Source organism: Mytilus edulis, chromosome 11 (assembly GCF_963676685.1).
Source record: "Mytilus edulis chromosome 11, xbMytEdul2.2, whole genome shotgun sequence".
NCBI classification, from domain to species: Eukaryota; Metazoa; Mollusca; class Bivalvia; order Mytilida; family Mytilidae; genus Mytilus; species Mytilus edulis.
The window spans coordinates 51,613,108-51,632,139 of record NC_092354.1 but is presented as its reverse complement, the minus strand read 5'-3'; the positions used below and the strand labels follow the sequence as shown (position 1 = coordinate 51,632,139).

Genomic DNA, 19,032 nt, shown 5'->3' with positions numbered 1-19,032 from the left:
TTAATGTTATTTATTCATGTCTAATATAGTAGATTGTACATATAACACTCTACTATGAATATAGAGAAAAAACAAAACACACAAGATGATTTGCAGTTAAAAGTCATGTTAAAAAATTATGCTCATCCTGAAAGGCATAAACATGCTTAATAAAAAGTTAAAAAAGTTGTTTGTTTGCCAATGAGACAACTATCCACCAATTTATTCCAGATTTGCATCAAGGATAACAATCTTCCTTGTACCTTCTTGACATTATCTAATCAGCACCTATTCTATACTCGGAAATCTTCTACAGAATATTTAAAAAGTATATCAATCTACAACACTCTTTGAATTACAAGCTCCTGACTTTGTATAGGCACATACAGAATGTGGCAGGGTTTAACATTTTTGCAACTGCTCAATTTCCCCTTATCTGGGACAGTAGTGTAGTAGAGCACACCATTAAAACCTGTAAAAATCAAAATAACTTACAGTTTTTACATTTTTCAGGTCCTGAAATTAAACGATACAGAAATCCAATGGGCATGCGACCATTTGGGTCACACTAAATCCGTGCATCTCTCACATTATCGCCAAAGATCGGGATTCATTGAAAGAGTAAAAATAACAAAGCTAATGCTTGTTCAGGATTTGAATCTAACCGGAAAACTGAATTGGAAATCCTTAGAAGATACTGAATTGAATGGTAAATGAAAAGTAGTTTAGAAGACTGAATCAAATTATATTACAAAAGTGTCAAGTGAGCTATTCTCATCACTTGGCATTTGTCTTCTGTTGTCTTTCATGTCTGTCATCCGTCGTTTTCAATGTCCGTTAACTTTTACAAAAATGTTCTCCTCTGAAACTACTGGGCCAAAGGGAACCAAACTTAGCCACAATCATCATTAGGGTACTTTGTTTAAAAATTTGTCTGATGATCTGGCCCACCATGGCTAAAAATAGAACAAAGGGGTAAAATGCAGGTTTTGGCTGATATCACTAAAACTTGGCTTTGAAAACTAAACTGACATGTGGTAAAAGTGTTCATTGTGTTTAGATTTTTCTTCCCACAAATTTTCAAACAAATCAGACAACCCATTGTTGAGTTGCTGCCCCTGAATTGTAAATTTTAAGGATTTTTCAGTTTTTGGTTAATATCTTGAATACTATAATAGATAGAGATAAGCTGTAAACAGCAAAATAGTTAAGCAAAGTCAGATCTACAAATTAGTCACCTGACCAAATGACATCTTCAATTGACTCCTGAGTTATTGCCCTTTAATTAATTTTTTCACAATTAAAGGAGACATGACACGATTTCCAATTTTTGTTCCAAAATGTTTATTTATACATAACTTTCCCCAAAAATACATCGATAGCAGTATAAGTGTCAAATAATTAGTAAAATATGTATTTCAATGCATCGATCTATTGACCTGATAAATGTGCATATTCCATCCCGCTCAGAAAGAGGTTGCTACGTCACTGGTTACAATCGGTCATATTGACAGTAGGGAATAGCGCAAATTTATTTTTGATTATTTACTAAAAATATCGTTTCTCTCCCCAATCTCATGTAGTCCCTCGGACTTTGTTTACTTTGAAAGTTGTTGCCAGTTGACCTACATATTATAGTATTGTATGTTGATGTTTGAATCATCTACAGCAAACATAATTATGTTTAAATTTAACAAATACCATTTTTTAGTTAGTGAACAATCTGAGAATGAGTTAAATAACCAGTGAAGGATAACCCTGCTTCTGCGTAGTGTGGTATTCCAACAATGACGTCACTATATACTATAATGTAGGTTGGATATATTTAGAATATCTCGTCATACTGATTTTTCCGGATTGTAAAAGAAACGTAAATAGTGTAAAGGAGAGCTCATTATACAATAATTCCGAAAGAAACAGAAGGGAAATGTGTAAAAAAGTGTTAAAAGTCAATCTTTTCATTTGTGTCTCCCCATCTCATCAATCGCAGCAAGATCTGTTGGGGGGTTTTCCACACTATAAAAACCAAATGAATGATGTGAGGGAATGTCACTCTGGTGAACCTCATAGGGGATTGACGGCTTGACACAAATAAAAGAATACTATAAAACGTTATTAAGATGATAACCATCGTCAGTACGCGAAATACCATCTTGTATTATTTGTGAAGTTGATACGGAATATTTATCAACAACGTCTTGGTACCTTCCGATGAACTTTTCTAGAAAAAGAACGAGACGTTCTTTGACATACCACACCAAGGGTGACTGGGGAATAGAAATATGGTCACTTGGTCTTCTTCCGACCGACAGGAAAACGCTTGCCGAAGTGGGGCGTCCGTTTGGCTGTGCGGGTTGTATCAAGTTCGTAGTCACGTCCGGTCAGAAGGGGGACGTTAAATCCGATGCCTCGTGTCAAGAGAGTGCCACGCTCTTTGCACGTTAAGAACCCTTGCAACAACTCTTCGAGGGGTCCGTAGGTGGCCTGTTGCAAAAGTTCTGTCCCTATCCAATATACCCTCATTTTCCAGTGACAGTCCAATTTCCCCCACCATCATCCCAGATGGCCTCTATCGTACCAACCTACCTATTCTATTTATTGTGAACTTGTTCTCGCCCTGAATATGCATGAAATATTTGCCACTGGATTTTAAGCAACCAACAATCCACCAATAAAGAAAAGAAGAAATTTATCCGCCTTCCGAAGACCATTCACTGCTTTGTAATCAGCAGTCAGGGGCATTACTTAAACAAGTAACAATTAAATCACCTATACAAGTAATGTTGAAAACGAGGCTTATTTAAATATAACTTATATAAGTTATTTTTCTGAATATTATTTTTATAGGTGTCCAAGAATACAGATTTTACTAGCTTTAAATAATTTTCACAGTTATCTGGTTATTTTTCCCTTGATATATAAAAACTAATTCTTCAGAAACACTAATTAACTTTCCGACGCACTTATCTTTCATACCGACGCTTCTGGGTCAAAGATTGGTCTCTTGGGACTATTAAATTATCATTTTCCTCTAAAATCTTGAAGGTAGACTGATATAAATAGATAGATACTTGTGAATTAATTAAGACCTGAAGTTATTTATAATTTGTAACCTAAATCAATTACATATGTGCCTTAGATAAGTGTAATTGCTATTTTTTTCAAAAATGTTTAAAATAACTTATTCAAGTAATATTTTTGTTATTATTTTCAAAGTAACCCTTCATCTCTATACTCCTCTCAAATTTGATAAATTCTTTATTTTATGATATAAAATGTAGTTTAAAATCATGAAAACTACATTTAGTCTATGTTTCTATTGAAAATTAAAATAACTCTATTAAGTAATTTTATTGTATTTAAAATAAAAAATTACTTACATAAGTCATGTAAGTAATTAAAAAAAATAACTTATTTAAGTAACGCCCCTGACTGATCAGTGAGTATTCTATAATGTAAATGTATCAGGCAAGTATATTTAGCTGAGTCACATAAAATGGATATTTTTGAATATCGATAAGATATTTAATGTGAATATATTAGTTGAATCACTGTTTTAATGATCTGTACTGTAATGACAAATCAGCAAATATGTATCGACAATTATCGGATTTCTTTTCTGTTTTATTGCTTTTTTTGTTGAGAATTAACTTAAAATAAATCAGTAAATCTCGTTTTTTTCACAGCTGTGCAAAAGAGGGCCGTCTGGTGCGCCTTTAGAACAAAGAGAAATTAAAGCTGTAGTGAAAAGAAGAATGTTAGATGACGACCGCAGGGGAGGAGCGATACAGGTATTAGAAGAAAATCCGTTCGGATGACGATTAACCTCCTTTGGTACAAGACCCACCACAAGCGCCAAGGAAATTCACCTCTGAATTGGCAGGAGAGGCATACGACGCAGACAAGGAGAGCATAGACCGAGAAAAACAATCAGAAACGAAGATGGACAAATTTTTATCCATGTGATTATTAAGATATTAAATTATTATTTGATACCAAAATGTTGTTCAGTTCTATATTTAGGTATTAAATGAAATAAAGGGTATGTCCTCAAGGGTCATCCCCACCCTGCTGTTTTAACACTGTTCTTGTATATATTAAATGGTCCAAACGAAAAAATAATACTTATTATTGTTGTGGACAATACAAATAAAATGAATTATAGGATGAGCCCCCTGGATAACCCCCACCAAATAATATTTGTATACCTGTTTGTCATGTAAATAAGAAATTGGATGAATAGTATGGGGTACCAAGGGGGTAATAATTACAGGGGCTTTGTTTGGGAAACTTTGTAATTACACCCTGTTACAATTATCCCTTGTTTTATTTCAGGACCCCAAAATCTTTCAGCTAGCACCAATGAAGCAAAGACATTTGTTTTAAAAGTGGGATCTCCTATTATACTAATAAGAGATATAAGTGAAGGATTATATAATGGAGTCAGAGGAATGGTACACTCATTGAAAAAAAGACTCTCCTTTCTCCCCCTGTTGTTAATTCCAATGGTAAAATAATAACCATACCAACATACAAATTTGATGTGTTTAATATGCAAAAAAACAAAGTGATTGCATCACGTATGCAATATCCGATTATGTTGGCATTTGCAATGACTGTCAACAGAGCGCAGGGTCAGACACTTGAATATGTTGACGTGGATTGTTATTCCTTTTTTGCTGCAGGGCAAATTGGTGTTGAATTTGGAAGAGTTGAAACCAAAGCCGGTTTGCGAGTAAGGATTTTTATACCACTCCTGCATTTCTATCACATGTCATTTTTTTATATTTTAAAGTAAATTAACTTACTTTAAATCAATTTAAGAATGTAATGGAATTGAACTATATGCATATCACTATTGGTAGTTTGAACTTAGCCATATTGTAAATGTCCTTGTAACCACAACAATCAATCCTTAACTACAATTATCTCCTTATTGACGTTGACAGATTATTGATTCCAACACTGAACTTAACGTCGTCAAACTGTGTTATGCCTATCTTTGTTCCACTTCGCTTTCAGAACACGAAAACTTCGTAAGCGTTTTTTTTTTTATATCAGGACATTAACAAAGTCAGGGGAAAGAACATTGTAATGGTAATGTCATAATCATCAACACAATGCTTTGAAATAAACATTGTATATAGAATAATTGTCTGTTATAGCTCGTTTCCTGTCTTATAGAACACGTCAATTTGTTTTCTCTAACAAAAAGAAACTGAAAAAAAAACTTAGCAAAATACAGCTATGGGCTCCTGATACATTTGAAAGTCCTACGGTTCACGGAAAATATCATTCCTTTTGGACCTATGATGGCAAAATAATAGCTAAAGAAACACCAGAATCGGAGGATTATATCGTTATTTCGTGTAATCAGGATATACGAGAAATTTCTTTACGGCTACACTTGAATCATTGTTCACAAACTCTATACAGTCAAACTAAAAGCCCATTCAGATAATCCTGGCTACAGCTGTGTTTTTAATCCGATTTATGAAGATATTTTTGCTAAACATGAAAATAAAATTCCTCCGTTAGGTATACTTTTAAAACCACATTTAGCTTCTTTTGATTTAAAATCTGTTGCTCAAGTTAAAACTTGCAAATGCCCTCCATGGGAACTTCCCAAACCAAAAATGATATTTGATCTCCGTGAACACAATAAAAATAAAACAAATCCTCTTTTAATTCAGCAACACTATACTGAAATTAAAGCCGAATGTCTAGATTTTTCAACTGTCTATACTGATGGATCAAAAGATGCTGCAGCAGAAGCAATAATTTTGGCTTTGAAATTTATTGCTTCTTCAGATAAATCCAAATTTATTATATGTTCGGATTCACTTTCATGCTTACAAGCTATACAAAATACTAAAATTAAAAACCCAACAATTCTCAAAATTGTATATGTAATGCCGAAGTGGGGCTTCCTGAATATGCATGAAACATTTGCCACTGAACGTTAAGCAACCAACAATCAATCAATAGATTTATGACTTTGACTGTCATTTTGGTATCTTTCGTCCCTCTTTTTTAAAGAAAACATTGTTGAAAACAATATATATTGGAAAATTATCAAACACAAAATAAAGAATCTATGGAGTCCATGTTAACAATGATAATGAGCATCCGTGATCGAATTGATCACCTGGAACACAACAAATCAAGCGCCAAAACTCCAATGGCAATCATAGAAGAACCAGAGCCAGAACTCGAACTATCACACGAACAGACCAGCTCTTAAACATCAAGTCCTCTAATCAACACAACAGATTGTGATGGTCTAATATTGAGCGATTTAATACTCCCGTGTATTATACCGTGAAAACTTACACCTATGGGAGAAACAATACAACGCTTTATTCGAGGCAATGACATGTGAAGGTATCATAGGAAACAATGCAATGAAAATGAACCCCGAGAATGTGCTCATCAATGTCAGAACAAGAGATCTTCAAAATCATTATGTCATGTATATACTGTTCTTACAATATGCAAAATTTTAACTCGTGTAAAAAAATACTGTTAAACAATTGTTTTCAGTAAATTCATGACTGCCAGTGATATAAATTGGCATTTGTTTCAAATCATACAAGATTGTTACATACCTTTACAAGCATACACAATACAAATTATTCTTAATATTACATTTTGATCTTTCTTTACACAAGATTTGAAAATTTGAAATTGAATGCAAACGGAATTTAAATTGTATTTGATAAGAAACAATTTTTAATAAATTGCTGAAATATTTTATGTCCCATAAGGACATTATAAATAACAAGAACAATCTTTAAATTTGAGTATATGTTTTAAACAATCATTTCGATTTACCATTTAAATAACGTTTTCTCTGTTCGTGTTCAGTATTCTCGGTTCTCGCATCTTTTTGTTTACTTTCACCAAAACCCCGCGGAAATCTGACATGCGTAAGTGCGTTCTAAAAGTCATGTACGTTCGTACAACAATTTTACATTGAAAATTATATAATTGTCCCGAATAAACAGCTGTCATGGATGCAAAGAGCTTTTGCAGAAACAATTATTTTAATAACAATATAAATCTTTGTAAGATCTAGTTCAAATATTTATAGTTTTTCACTTGCTTTCCATCAAGATATAATTAACGAGACGTTTTTTTCAAACACAACCAAATCACAAACCATGACAGCATTTTGTCCAATCACAGTAAGGATTTTCGAGCATGCGTATTATGTTGCCATAGTTAAGCGTCCTCAAGTTCAAAGTGCACAAACCGAAACTTTACTACGTCGGAAAAATAAGTTCTCCATTAACAGTATGATTTTTTTCCAACCAAAAAATGTCTGCCCCCGCCACTAATCTAAGTAAAAAAGATTTCGCCCTGTCTCAGTTTGCACAGCAACATGGTTACCCGCTGAACAGATTCAGAACACGGATTTGAGATAAAAATTCTAACTCAAAAAGGAGTTATGTGAAGAACTCTTTGGAAAGACCTTTCAATTGTTTTACCAACAATTGAGATACTAGTTTTCTGATGTGTACTTACAGTTGGATCAGATATAAACAATAACAAACAACAACTGCATGTTTTCTTCTTCATTTTGAATAAATTTGACAACTATTTAGATATTTTTAGAAATCAACCATATTTTTTTAATATTTGTATAGAATGTTCACCAAACCTGCCATCAGTGCATTGAAACTATTCCACATTTTAATGTGATCTTTGACAACTATTTGGATAATTATATTTAATGTTACCTTAAATCGGTCATTTGATCTAGATACTTTTCTAATGTGTAATTAAAGTTGGATCAGATATGAACAATAACATACTACAACTTTATATATGTTTTCTTCTGCATTTGACTAAATTTCACAACTATTTTTATATTTTTAGAAATCAACCATATTATACCCCCGCTTTAAAAAAGGGGGTATACTGTTTTACCTCTATCTGTCCTTCCGTCAGTCCGTCCGTCCCATGAATATTTTTCGTCGCATTTTTCTCAGGAACTACAATACAAAGATTTCTGAAATTCAGTTTCAGGGTTTATCTAAGTCAGCTATACTGTGTGATGCGTTTTCAGATTGATCACTTAGCGCTATAGAACCAGGTTTAATCCACCATTTTCTACATTTGAAAATGCCTGTACCAAGTCAGGAATATGACAGTTCTTGTCCATTCGTTTTTGATGCGTTTTGTTTTTTGATTTTGCCATGTGATTATGGACTTTCCAAATTGATATTCCTCTGAGTTCAGTATTTTTGTGATTTTACTTTTGACAACTTCCTGTTTACCGAACACTTGTATGATTTTACACATGAAAGCCAAGTTGAAAATTTTCGTCACAGTTTTCTCAGGAACTACAATACAAGGATTTCTGAAATTTGGTTTCAGGATTTATATAAGTCAGCTATACCGTGTGATGCGTTTTCAGATTCATCACTCGACAACTTCCTGTTTACCGAACACTTGCATATTTTTACATTATTAATATTATCAATTTGCGGCGGGGGTATCATTGATGAGCAGTAGCTCGCAGTTTCACTTGTTTTATTGATATTTGTATAGAATGTTCACAAACCTGCCATCAGTGCATTAATAAGTTTCCATATTTTAATGTGATTTTGACAACTTTTCTGGTAATTTCATTTGATGTTACCTAAAATCGGTCATTTGATCAAGATAATTATACCCCCGCTTTAAAAAAAGGGGGGGGGGAGGGGTATACTGTTTTACCTCTGTCTGTCCGTCAGTCAGTCCGTCCCATGAAACTTTCGTCACATTTTTCTCAGGAACTACAATACAAGGATTTCTGAAATTTGGTTTCAGGGTTTATCTAAGTCAGCTATACCGTGTGATGCGTTTTCAGATTGATCACTTGACAACTTCCTGTTTACCGAACACTTGTATGATTTTACACATGATAGCCAAGTTGAAAATTTTCGTCACATTTTTCTCAGGAACTACAATACAAGGATTTCTGAAATTTGGTTTCAGGGTTTATCTAAGTCAGCTATACCGTGTGATGCGTTTTCAGATTGATCACTTGACTACTTCCTGTTTACCGAACACTTGTATGATTTTACACATGATAGCCAAGTTGAAAATTTTCGTCACATTTTTCTCAGGAACTACAATACAAGGATTTCTGAAATTTGGTTTCAGGGTTTATCTAAGTCAGCTATACGGTGTGATGCGTTTTCAGATTGATCACTTGACTACTTCCTGTTTACCGAACACTTGTATGATTTTACACATGATAGCCAAATTGAAAATTTTCGTCACATTTTTCTCAGGAACTACAATACAAGGATTTCTGAAATTTGGTTTCAGCGTTCATCTAAGTCAGCTATACGGTGTGATGCGTTTTCAGATTGATCACTTGACAACTTCCTGTTTACCGAACACTTGCATATTTTTACACTATTAATATTATCCACTTGCGGCGGGGGTATCATCAGTGAGCAGTAGCTCGCAGTTTACTTGTTTTCTGATGTGTACTTACAGTTGGATCAGACATTTATATATGTTATATATACAAATATTTTGATATATTTAGAAATCAACCATATTTTATTGATATTTGTATAGAATGTTCAACAAACTTTCCATCAGTGCATTGATAATTTTTCCAATTTTAACATTATTTTGACATTTTTTCTAAACTTTATTTGATGGTACAAAAATGTCCCCACTTGATGTTACTAGGACAAGTGTGTCCTATTTTGATTTAGTAAGGAAATATTTGATATCACGTTTATTTCTATAACTGGCTTTATAATTTGATTTCCATTGTTATTTGTGACGTGATGTGTAAATTTGTTGTTTTTATATATGATACAGGAAGAGACCGGACAGAAGGACGAATTAACAGAGAAAGAACAAGAATCTGACAATCAATAGATATAGGAAGATGTGGTGTGAGTGCCAATGAGACAACTCTCCATACAAATAACAATTTAAAAAGTAAACCATTATAGGTTAAAGTACGGCCTTCAACACGGAGCCTTAGCTCACACCGAACAACAAGCTATAAAGGGCCCCAAAATTACTAGTGTAAAACCATTCAAACAGGAAAACCAACGGTCTAATCTATATTAACAAAACGAGAAACGAGAAACACGTATATATTACATAAACAAACGACAACTACTGTACATCAGATTCCTGACTTAGGACAGGTGCAAACATTTGCAGCGGGATTAAACGTTTTAATGGATCCAAACCTTCTCCCTTTTTCTGAAACAATAGCATAACATCACAACAAAGAAAAACATACGATAAAATATCAATTGGCAGACTTAACTCAATCAAAAAACGTATGATTAAACAATGAACGAATAAATTTGATCTGCTATATCTGAATACAAATGTACAGTTAATTAAATATTAGAGACAAACATTCATGACCAAAAAGCTAACAAACAAATTCAAAAATACCTATATAATCAAACGGCTGAGACTGAGGTTTGTTGATAAAGGAAAACAATATGTTGATGACATTTCGTTCCAAAATATGTTTATTTTCTATGTACCGACAATATTATAAAGAACTAGTTTCAGATTTCCTGTTATATGATTCAGATTTCCAAGAATATGTCCTGAGGAACATTAAGGTTCAAATATTTCAAGTGAAGTCTGATTATTTTTAACAAGGTATTTATTTTTCAATCTAAATTCAATAGTGGTAATAGGAGTTAAATACCAGCTTGGAAAATGACTCTTATTTGGTAAGATATATTAGAATGTTCAGTTAAACAGTGGAAAAATGGAAATTGGGACAGATCCTCATTGAATATTCCAATTACTTTCATTGCAATTTGTGACGTGATTTGTTAAATTTGTTATTTACATATTTGATACAGGGAGAAGCTGGACTGGCTAGTGACAGGGGAAAGTAAACAAGAATGTGGCAAGAAAAAAAGAAAGACGAGAATGGTTGTTACGCAGGTTTGTTGATAAATGAAAACAATATGTTTGTAAATTTCGATCCAAAATATGTTCATTTATAAGTACAATATTCTAAAATACTCTTTTGTAGATTTTCTGTAACATCATTCAGATTTCTAAGTATTTGTCTCTACGTTTATATATAACTTCAAGAAAAGTGTGATTATGTTCAACCAGGTGTATTTTGTATTCAATCTTAATTTAATTTTGTAAAGTATTTTTTGTTTTCAATTTCAATTAACTTAGACTAAGCATTAATTGTGAACATGCCTAGTTCTATTTTAATTAAACTAAGAAAAAAATTCCAATTACTTCCATTGTTATTTGTGACTTTACTTTAGTGTTTACATATATATGATACAGGGAAAGAAAAGAATTGAAAGAAAAAGAAGAACAGCAATGTAACAAGAAAAGACGAAAGGTTTGTATATATAGGAAGATGTGGTGTAAACGGGTAACGATAAAAGATGCCATGTAGGAGGCAGATAAGACGATAATTAAAGAGCATGGATCTCGTTTGTCGCATTCTTAAGGCTCCTCGAAATACCTCTTAATAGTACCAGGTTATAGCCTATATAATTATCTTTAAAAGTTATATATTTAAAGTAACATCTCATATTATATAATAATTCACGAAAAAGAGGTTGAATCTTGTAAAATTTAAAAAAAATATCAAAACAGAAAATGGACGATTCAAAACTACATCTCATCCACTTCAGCGATTGAATAAAGGTTAATCTGATTCAATAATTCATTATAGTTATGATTTTAGGTAATATCAATAGGACCAAGTGATCTTTTCTACTCACTTGGCGTCCGTCTGTCACTTTGACTTGTAAATCTTACTTTGCTGAACATATTTGCTTACAGTTCATCTCTATCTATAATAATATTCAAGATAATAACCAAAGACAGCAAAAATTCATTAAAATTACTTATTCAATGGCAGCAACCCAACAACGAGTTATGATATTTATCTGAAAATGTCAAGGCAGATAGATGTTGACCTGTTCAAAAAGCACAAAAAGCCTATATCGCGGCGAGAGCTAATTCAAATATTTTTACAATTTTAAGCATATCTTTATTATTGACATTGAAATGCTTCTTACGAATATCAGCACAGTCGATACAATTAATTAACACAATAAATGTCGGTTGACCCCTTTGGGAGTTATTGCCCTTTACCAGACTTAAGTAATCGATCAGATCGGCGATCAAACACTTATCGATCATATTTGATCAGTAATCGATCAAACTCTCTCGGGAGTTTAATCGATTAGTGAACGATTAGATTACTGAGCGATTTAAGACCGATTACTGATGGATAAGTGATTTAGTAATGCCAGATTAGTGATTGCATTATTATTGAGAAACCAATGCTTATCCATAAATAAGCCACCCCATTATGGAAGACATCAGTTGTGAATAAAAATACCATGGATATATTTTCACCCTGAGGGGTCCGTTGATTATAAAGATGAAGTAGGCCAGGCAAATAGAAAACCTTTTTTTACTGACTCTTTGACAGACCAGAGAGAAATTGTACGTCAGAAAGTAGAGTCCTTTACCAGAAATAAATCAACATTTTCAACACAGACTCAACCGGTCATTTTTTGTTTTAGAAGAAAACAGTTTAGACCAAGCTGAATTAAAGGATTATTACACCAAAATGACGAATTAACTATTTAACAAGATTCCCAAAGACGAAAGGTAATGTCCAATATGAAGAAACCGAAATTCGTGCAACATCACCAATAGTAGTGGAAACACAACTAGAAAAGACTGAAAAAAATGTCATGACAAAAGTGGGGATACATATTGCAATAAAAGAGGACGAAAATTATGGCATACAAGAGTAATATAATGTTGAGCAAGTGGAGAAAATGTATGCCCAACAAAAGACAAAAACACAATGTCGAATAAGAAGATCCTTTAGACTAAATGTACCAGTACCAACGTCATTAAATCAAAAGATACCATCCTTGTCGAATCCACAACTGTTATTTTATATTTTGCAAAAAGCCATGACAAAATGCTCCGATATTTAAGGAAGGATATTTGTGGGGGGGGGGGGGGGGGGGGGGGGGGGGGGGGGAAATCAGCTCTTTCACTGAAAGTGTTTCTTAAGACACAATTTCATGAGTGACCATATTTCTATTCCCAAGTATGTTTTCCAGAAATCAGAGATTATGAAACCCTTGACTTATCTATCACCTGATACCACACACAGTTTGTGAAGAATAATTGATCCAGTGGCAAAAAAATCATTATATTCAGGACAAGAACAATAAATACAATAGGTAGGTTTGGTCATAATAGAGGCCATTCAATCTGAATGACATAGAATTTATTTCCGTTTAGACAGACGCAGTATTTTTAACTTAGTAGATGTGCTTGCCCCTGACTTAAAAAGGCCGACACTTACAAACTTCGCAATCCCCCCCTTTGCATCAAGTTTGACAACTTTGAGGTACTATGCAAAAAAGAGAGTGGTCCTGTCCGATATAAATCGGATTTCCATAAATCTCCGCTTGAATGGTGGTCAGAAATCAAGACGAAATAACCACGTTCATCTTTAATTGCAAACATGTGTAAGCAGTTCCAGCAACGTGCGTTCCTTCTGAGAGGTTATTTTCGTGTACTGAATTCAGGAACAGACTTTAAGCTGAAGTTGTAGATCAGATATTTTTTTAAACAAGAACACGATAATAGTTACCTGCATTGAACCTTTGTTATTTATTAATCAATAGTTATTTGTAAACATGTTAGTATAAAATGTACGTTTAATGTAAAAAAAAAATGTGTTTTTAAATTAATTAAGGAATAATTGTATTGTAATTGAACAGTTGTAAAATCCATAATTGACGGTGGCACTCTTCAAATGCAGTACAGTTATTCCTGTTCAAATGAAGTTCTCCTAACCGACACACTATATTGCCAAAACTAATCATTAAACTGTTTCAATGACTTGTATTATGTGTACACATAAAAACCATCCGCTTAAAAAGAAAGTGCGAGGAAGATAATTTAAAAAAAGAAAAAAATCTGCGTGATTTTTTTTTATTAACCTACTTAAAGGTGTTTTACATAGCTTTAAACTCGTTTTGGAAAACTTAATCAACAAATAAAATATGTCTAAGCAATTAGCTGTGTAATTGATCTGCACACAAACAATGTCAGTTGAAGTTCGTAGCGGCAAAATGATCAGACATTTAATGACAGATTTACTGAGGTGCAGAATGTGGTAATTGTAAATCTGAACTGTGTAGTTATTGATATCAAACTGTTTACTGTATAACGGAGGATCAAACTGTTTACTGTATAACGGAGGTAAGTTGTTACATTGTTTTGAAGTAAATTCAATTGGTACGAATGTGCGATTGATTGATGGTTTCGTAACGTCCATTGTCAAATATTTCATGCATATTCAGGACGAAAACAAGATCACAATAAATAGGTTGATAAATAGAGGCCATCTGGGATGATGGTGGGGAAAATTTGGACTGCCACTAGAAAATGAGGGTATGTTGGATAGTGACAGATTTTGCCTTGCAGCAGCCCACCTACGGACCCCTTAAAGAGTTGTTGCAAGGGTTCTTAACGTGCAAAGAGCGTGGCACTCTCTTTAAACGAGGCATCGAATTTAACGTCCACTGCGTGACTGCGATCTTGATACATCCCACACAGCCAAACGATCGCCCCACTTCTGCAAAATAAAGGCAACAGTAGTATACCGCTGTTCAAAACTCATTAATCCATGGACAAAAAACAAAATCGGGGTAACAAACCAAAACCGAGCGAAACGCATTAAATATAAGAGGAGAACAACGACACAACACCGAAACGCAACACACACAGAAACAGACCAATCATCAGTCAAAACACCACGAGAATAACAAATGTAACATGAAAACCAAATACATGAATTTGGGATAGACAAGTACCGTGCCACGTCTTATCTCAATATCTCAAAAATAAGAGAAAACACAAACGACTCAACGTTAAAATGCAACACAAAGAGAAACGAACAATATTATAACAATGACCATCTTCCTGACTTGGTACAGGACACTTTTAAAGGGGAATAAAAGTGGTGGGTTGAACCTGGTTTTAAGTCATGCCAAACCTCGCACTTTAATGGCAAAGCTAAATATAACATTGAAATGACAACATAATATTACAGGACTACAATACAAATAAATAGGAGAACATATTAGACACAGAAAAACATGATTAATAGATAACAAAAAGCATCAGGTTTAAAATTCAATACGCCAAAAACGCGTCTTGCCCACACAAGACTCACCAGTGACGCCCAGATATAAAAGATGGAAAGTGAAAAAAGTACAAAGTTGTACAGCACTGAAGATCAAAAGTTGAAAAGGTTTCGCAAAATACGGCATTGTTTTTATGCCCGGGATAAGAACATTCTTATTATATAGAACAATTCATGCTATTGCAAACAGTTAATTTTATCAAATGAATATGAAAGAGATATACACAAAGAAACTAAAGTATTAACTAATTACAGAAAACTAAACCTGAATACATAACGCCTAGATATAAAAGATCGAACAGGAAAAAGGTACAAAGTTCTGCAAGCGTTTAACTTCCGGTCGAGAGAAGACCAAGTGACCATATTTCTATACCCCAGTCACCCTTTGGGTCGCGAATGTGACGGAGAGGCCGACAGTAGAGCTTTAGAAGGTGCACATGGTTGTACTGTTCACGCGACTGCTGATTTTGATCGAACATCTTGGCTTGTTAAAGGATACATATTTGATGATCCAGCAACTGATTGCAATATCTAAACATTATCTGTTGAAGAAGTAGGTGTTTCATCAAGACCTTGTCATAGAGCTGAATATTTTCTCTTCTGATTGTCAGAAGAATCTGCATGGTAAGGAGAAAGATTTGTCTCAAATTTGTGATCTTTTAATTTAATAATCTCTGTCTGCAATACCAGCATGGACCAAACTATTAAAAGTAATGGCCCGTAAACAATGATTGGTGTATATTGGTGACAAATGTTTGACATGACCTTCATCATGTTATTTTACATTTTTCCCCAAAGACCTTCTAAGTATACCATATTTCATCATACGCATCTACTTTCGACATGACAGTCGAAAGAAATCAATCATAGTAGGATTTCTTTTTGACAAATATAATTTAAGTGCTTGTACAATACATTCTGTTTTTCTTTGATTTTTTCTACCACGATGACCAAAACTTATCATCATATCAAACCAAACTTTTCTCTGTAAATTTTTGATTTACAAGACCTCTGACTCCCTCAACTTTTACAATTCTCCTTCAGTTATAGAAGGGTGATATTTAGCTTTGTCTAAACCCTCACGTTGAAGCTTTTGAGATACGGCGCGACATGTAAAAAAATTCCCCTGTTTAACAAAATACTCAATAACTCCAAAATAAAGTTTGAATCATCACCAAAAAGTATACAGAACTTTAGATTAATATATTTAACAAAGAAGTGTGTAAAGTTTTAAGCAATAATCATAAATTGTTTTTGAGATACGGCAAAACATGTAAAAAAAAACCTTCCCCTTTTTAAGTGTGTAAAGTTTAAAGCAATAATCATAAATTGCTTTTGAGATACGGCACATGTAAAAAAAAAAAATCCCCCTTTTTTTACAAAATACTCAATAACTCAAAAATAAAATTTTGAATCATCACCAATAAGTATACATATATTAATATTAATATAACTAGGAAGTTTTTAAAGTTGTAAGCCATAATCAAGAATCGTTTTTGAGATACGGTGCGACATGTGAAAAAAACACACCCCTGTTTTAGTTACAAAGTTCAAAAAGTTATAATCTTATTTTCACCAAAAAGTAAACAGATCATCTAACCATCATAAGAAACAACTATGTTAAGTTTCATGAAATTTGGATAAATCGTTGTCTAGTTACGGTGCGACATGTTTACGCCGGACAGGCAGACAGACGGACGGACGGACACCGGACATTTGTTTACCATAATACGTCCCGTCCAAATCTTGACGGGCGTATAAAAACTATATTTTTTTAAACACTTGAAAACCTGTTTCTCAAATTCAAAAAACTTTTTTTTTTCAAACCGGTTTTAGAATTTGAAATCTTGAAAGACATACATTTTTTAGTTGCCACACATTAAATCTCGTATTGAGTTTCTGTTTTACAGTAGCAAGACAAAACTTTGTTTGGCTTGCTTGCTTTGCTTGTATCAATGTTTGCTCAAGCATGACAATTAAGATAGGCGGGGCTTCAGCTTGTGTACATCATACTTAAATCTTATTGGCCGTTAAGGACACTCAATTTTAAAACATCACATGACTAATATTATCCTCACAGTTTCCTTGCAATCAACACAAGGGCGGAGTTTCAGCTTGTGTATAGTATACACAGGATGTGATTGGACACTGAGTGACCTCGTTAAATACTACTAGAACAATACACATCTGTGTAATCTTTGTGGAGTTATAAATGAATGGAGGGAAAGTCCCTTCACATATTTACCTTAAACGTATTAGAACAAACTCGGTAAAATAATTATTTGGATAATAGTTGTCTGAATATAAATGAACAAATATGTTTGATAGCACTAAAATACTAAATATATTTTTGAAAATAAAATTAACAAGAAATTAAAGTGAATTCATGGTACAACTAATTGATGCAAGAATTGATTATAGAACGCCGGACTGGACATATCTTCAACAGTTAAAGTGCATAAAATTATTAAAATGAAACACAAGTTATAATCAAAATTCTTTACTGTGGAAAGAAATTTCCTACATTCATTATGTTTCGTCAATGTACAGTTCAAAGTATATATCCACAATGCTTGGCAAACCCAAAACATTCGTTTCTTGATATTTCATTTATAGCGTCACAAATTGCTAGTTCAGGGTACATCGTAGTATAAGTTTCATGTCGTCTGAGATAATATTTCATTTTTGAAAAACTGTGTTCACATGTGTTAAGTTCAGGGTGATAAGGTGGGAGGAATGCCAGTGTTATTCCATATTGTTGTAACAAGTTTCGTAAATGTGTTTCTGCTAATTGACCATGATGGAAACCACAATTGTCCAGTACAATTACATCTCCCGGACTAAGTTTACTATTCCCATAGATATCCGTTTCATTTAAGGCTTCGACAAAAAAGTTAACTAGTTGTAATCCATTTGAAGGTCCATCTATAATATTAAAGTAATCCACACCTAAAGGACTTTGGAGAAGATTTACAGTAAAGGTTGCATTTGAAGCATACTTTTGAATTTCGAAAGCTCTTTGGCCTAATTCCGAATAACCGTAATGTCTATTACCTGTTGTCATAATGACGGACGATTCGTCAAAGCAATGAATTTTTAATGGATTAATGTCCTCATTACTATCCAAAAAATGGTCAAATTGTACTTGAACTTGGTCTGTCAATCCTTCTTTGGCTTTCACAGTAAGCTTTTTCCGCGTATATCCTAATCTATCTTTTATAATCTTGTGAATGTACGAAACACTTGGAACATTATTTTGGAGACTGATCCCATCATATAACAACCTTTTTTGAATTTCCTGTAGATACATTGATGGTTTTAGGTGTAAATAATATTCTATAGCAAGTATTACTGTTTCATTTGCGATACGCGTTTTTGGACCGTGAGCTTTTCCTGAATAGTCTAAGTCACCTGTCGACATGTATTCTTCTAACGTTTTCTTAACTGTTCTTGTATCTAAGTTAGTTTCATTAGCAATAGTATAAACATTTTTCCCTTCTCCATATTGATCTACAATTGCACGTCTTAATTCAATTTGTAGTTTTTTTCCAGATTGGTAAAAACGTCCAGCCTTTGACCTCTTCATTTCTAACTTTTATTTCACTTTACAATGTAATAAAAACTTTTTGAATTTGATATTTCTTGATTGATATACAGGTATAACTTGCTGTATTAAAAACTTCAGAGGTGCAATTATGTATATTTTTCCATATCTTCATGACAAATTTATGATGGAAATATTGATTTTAAGAAAAACTTATATATTATGGATTAGTATATATCATCACCGAAGACAGTTCTAAAATTACAGACACTTATACAGCTTGTATATATATACA

General features: G+C 33.3%; 1 protein-coding gene across 1 annotated transcript; it reads right to left on the bottom strand.

Moving 5' to 3' along the window:
• Nucleotides 1-17,744: 17,744 nt before the first annotated feature.
• LOC139494357 (uncharacterized) lies at nt 17,745-18,779 on the bottom strand. Its single transcript, XM_071282523.1, has one exon. The coding sequence runs from the start codon at nt 18,777-18,779 to the stop codon at nt 17,745-17,747; it is 1,035 nt and encodes a 344-aa protein (XP_071138624.1).
• Between the last annotated feature and the right edge of the window lie 253 nt (nt 18,780-19,032).

What these genes read in the sequence shown, in the direction of transcription:
- LOC139494357 (XM_071282523.1), bottom strand. Translation starts at nt 18,779, where the DNA reads ATGAAGAGGTCAAAGGCTGGACGTTTTTACCAATCTGGAAAAAAACTA.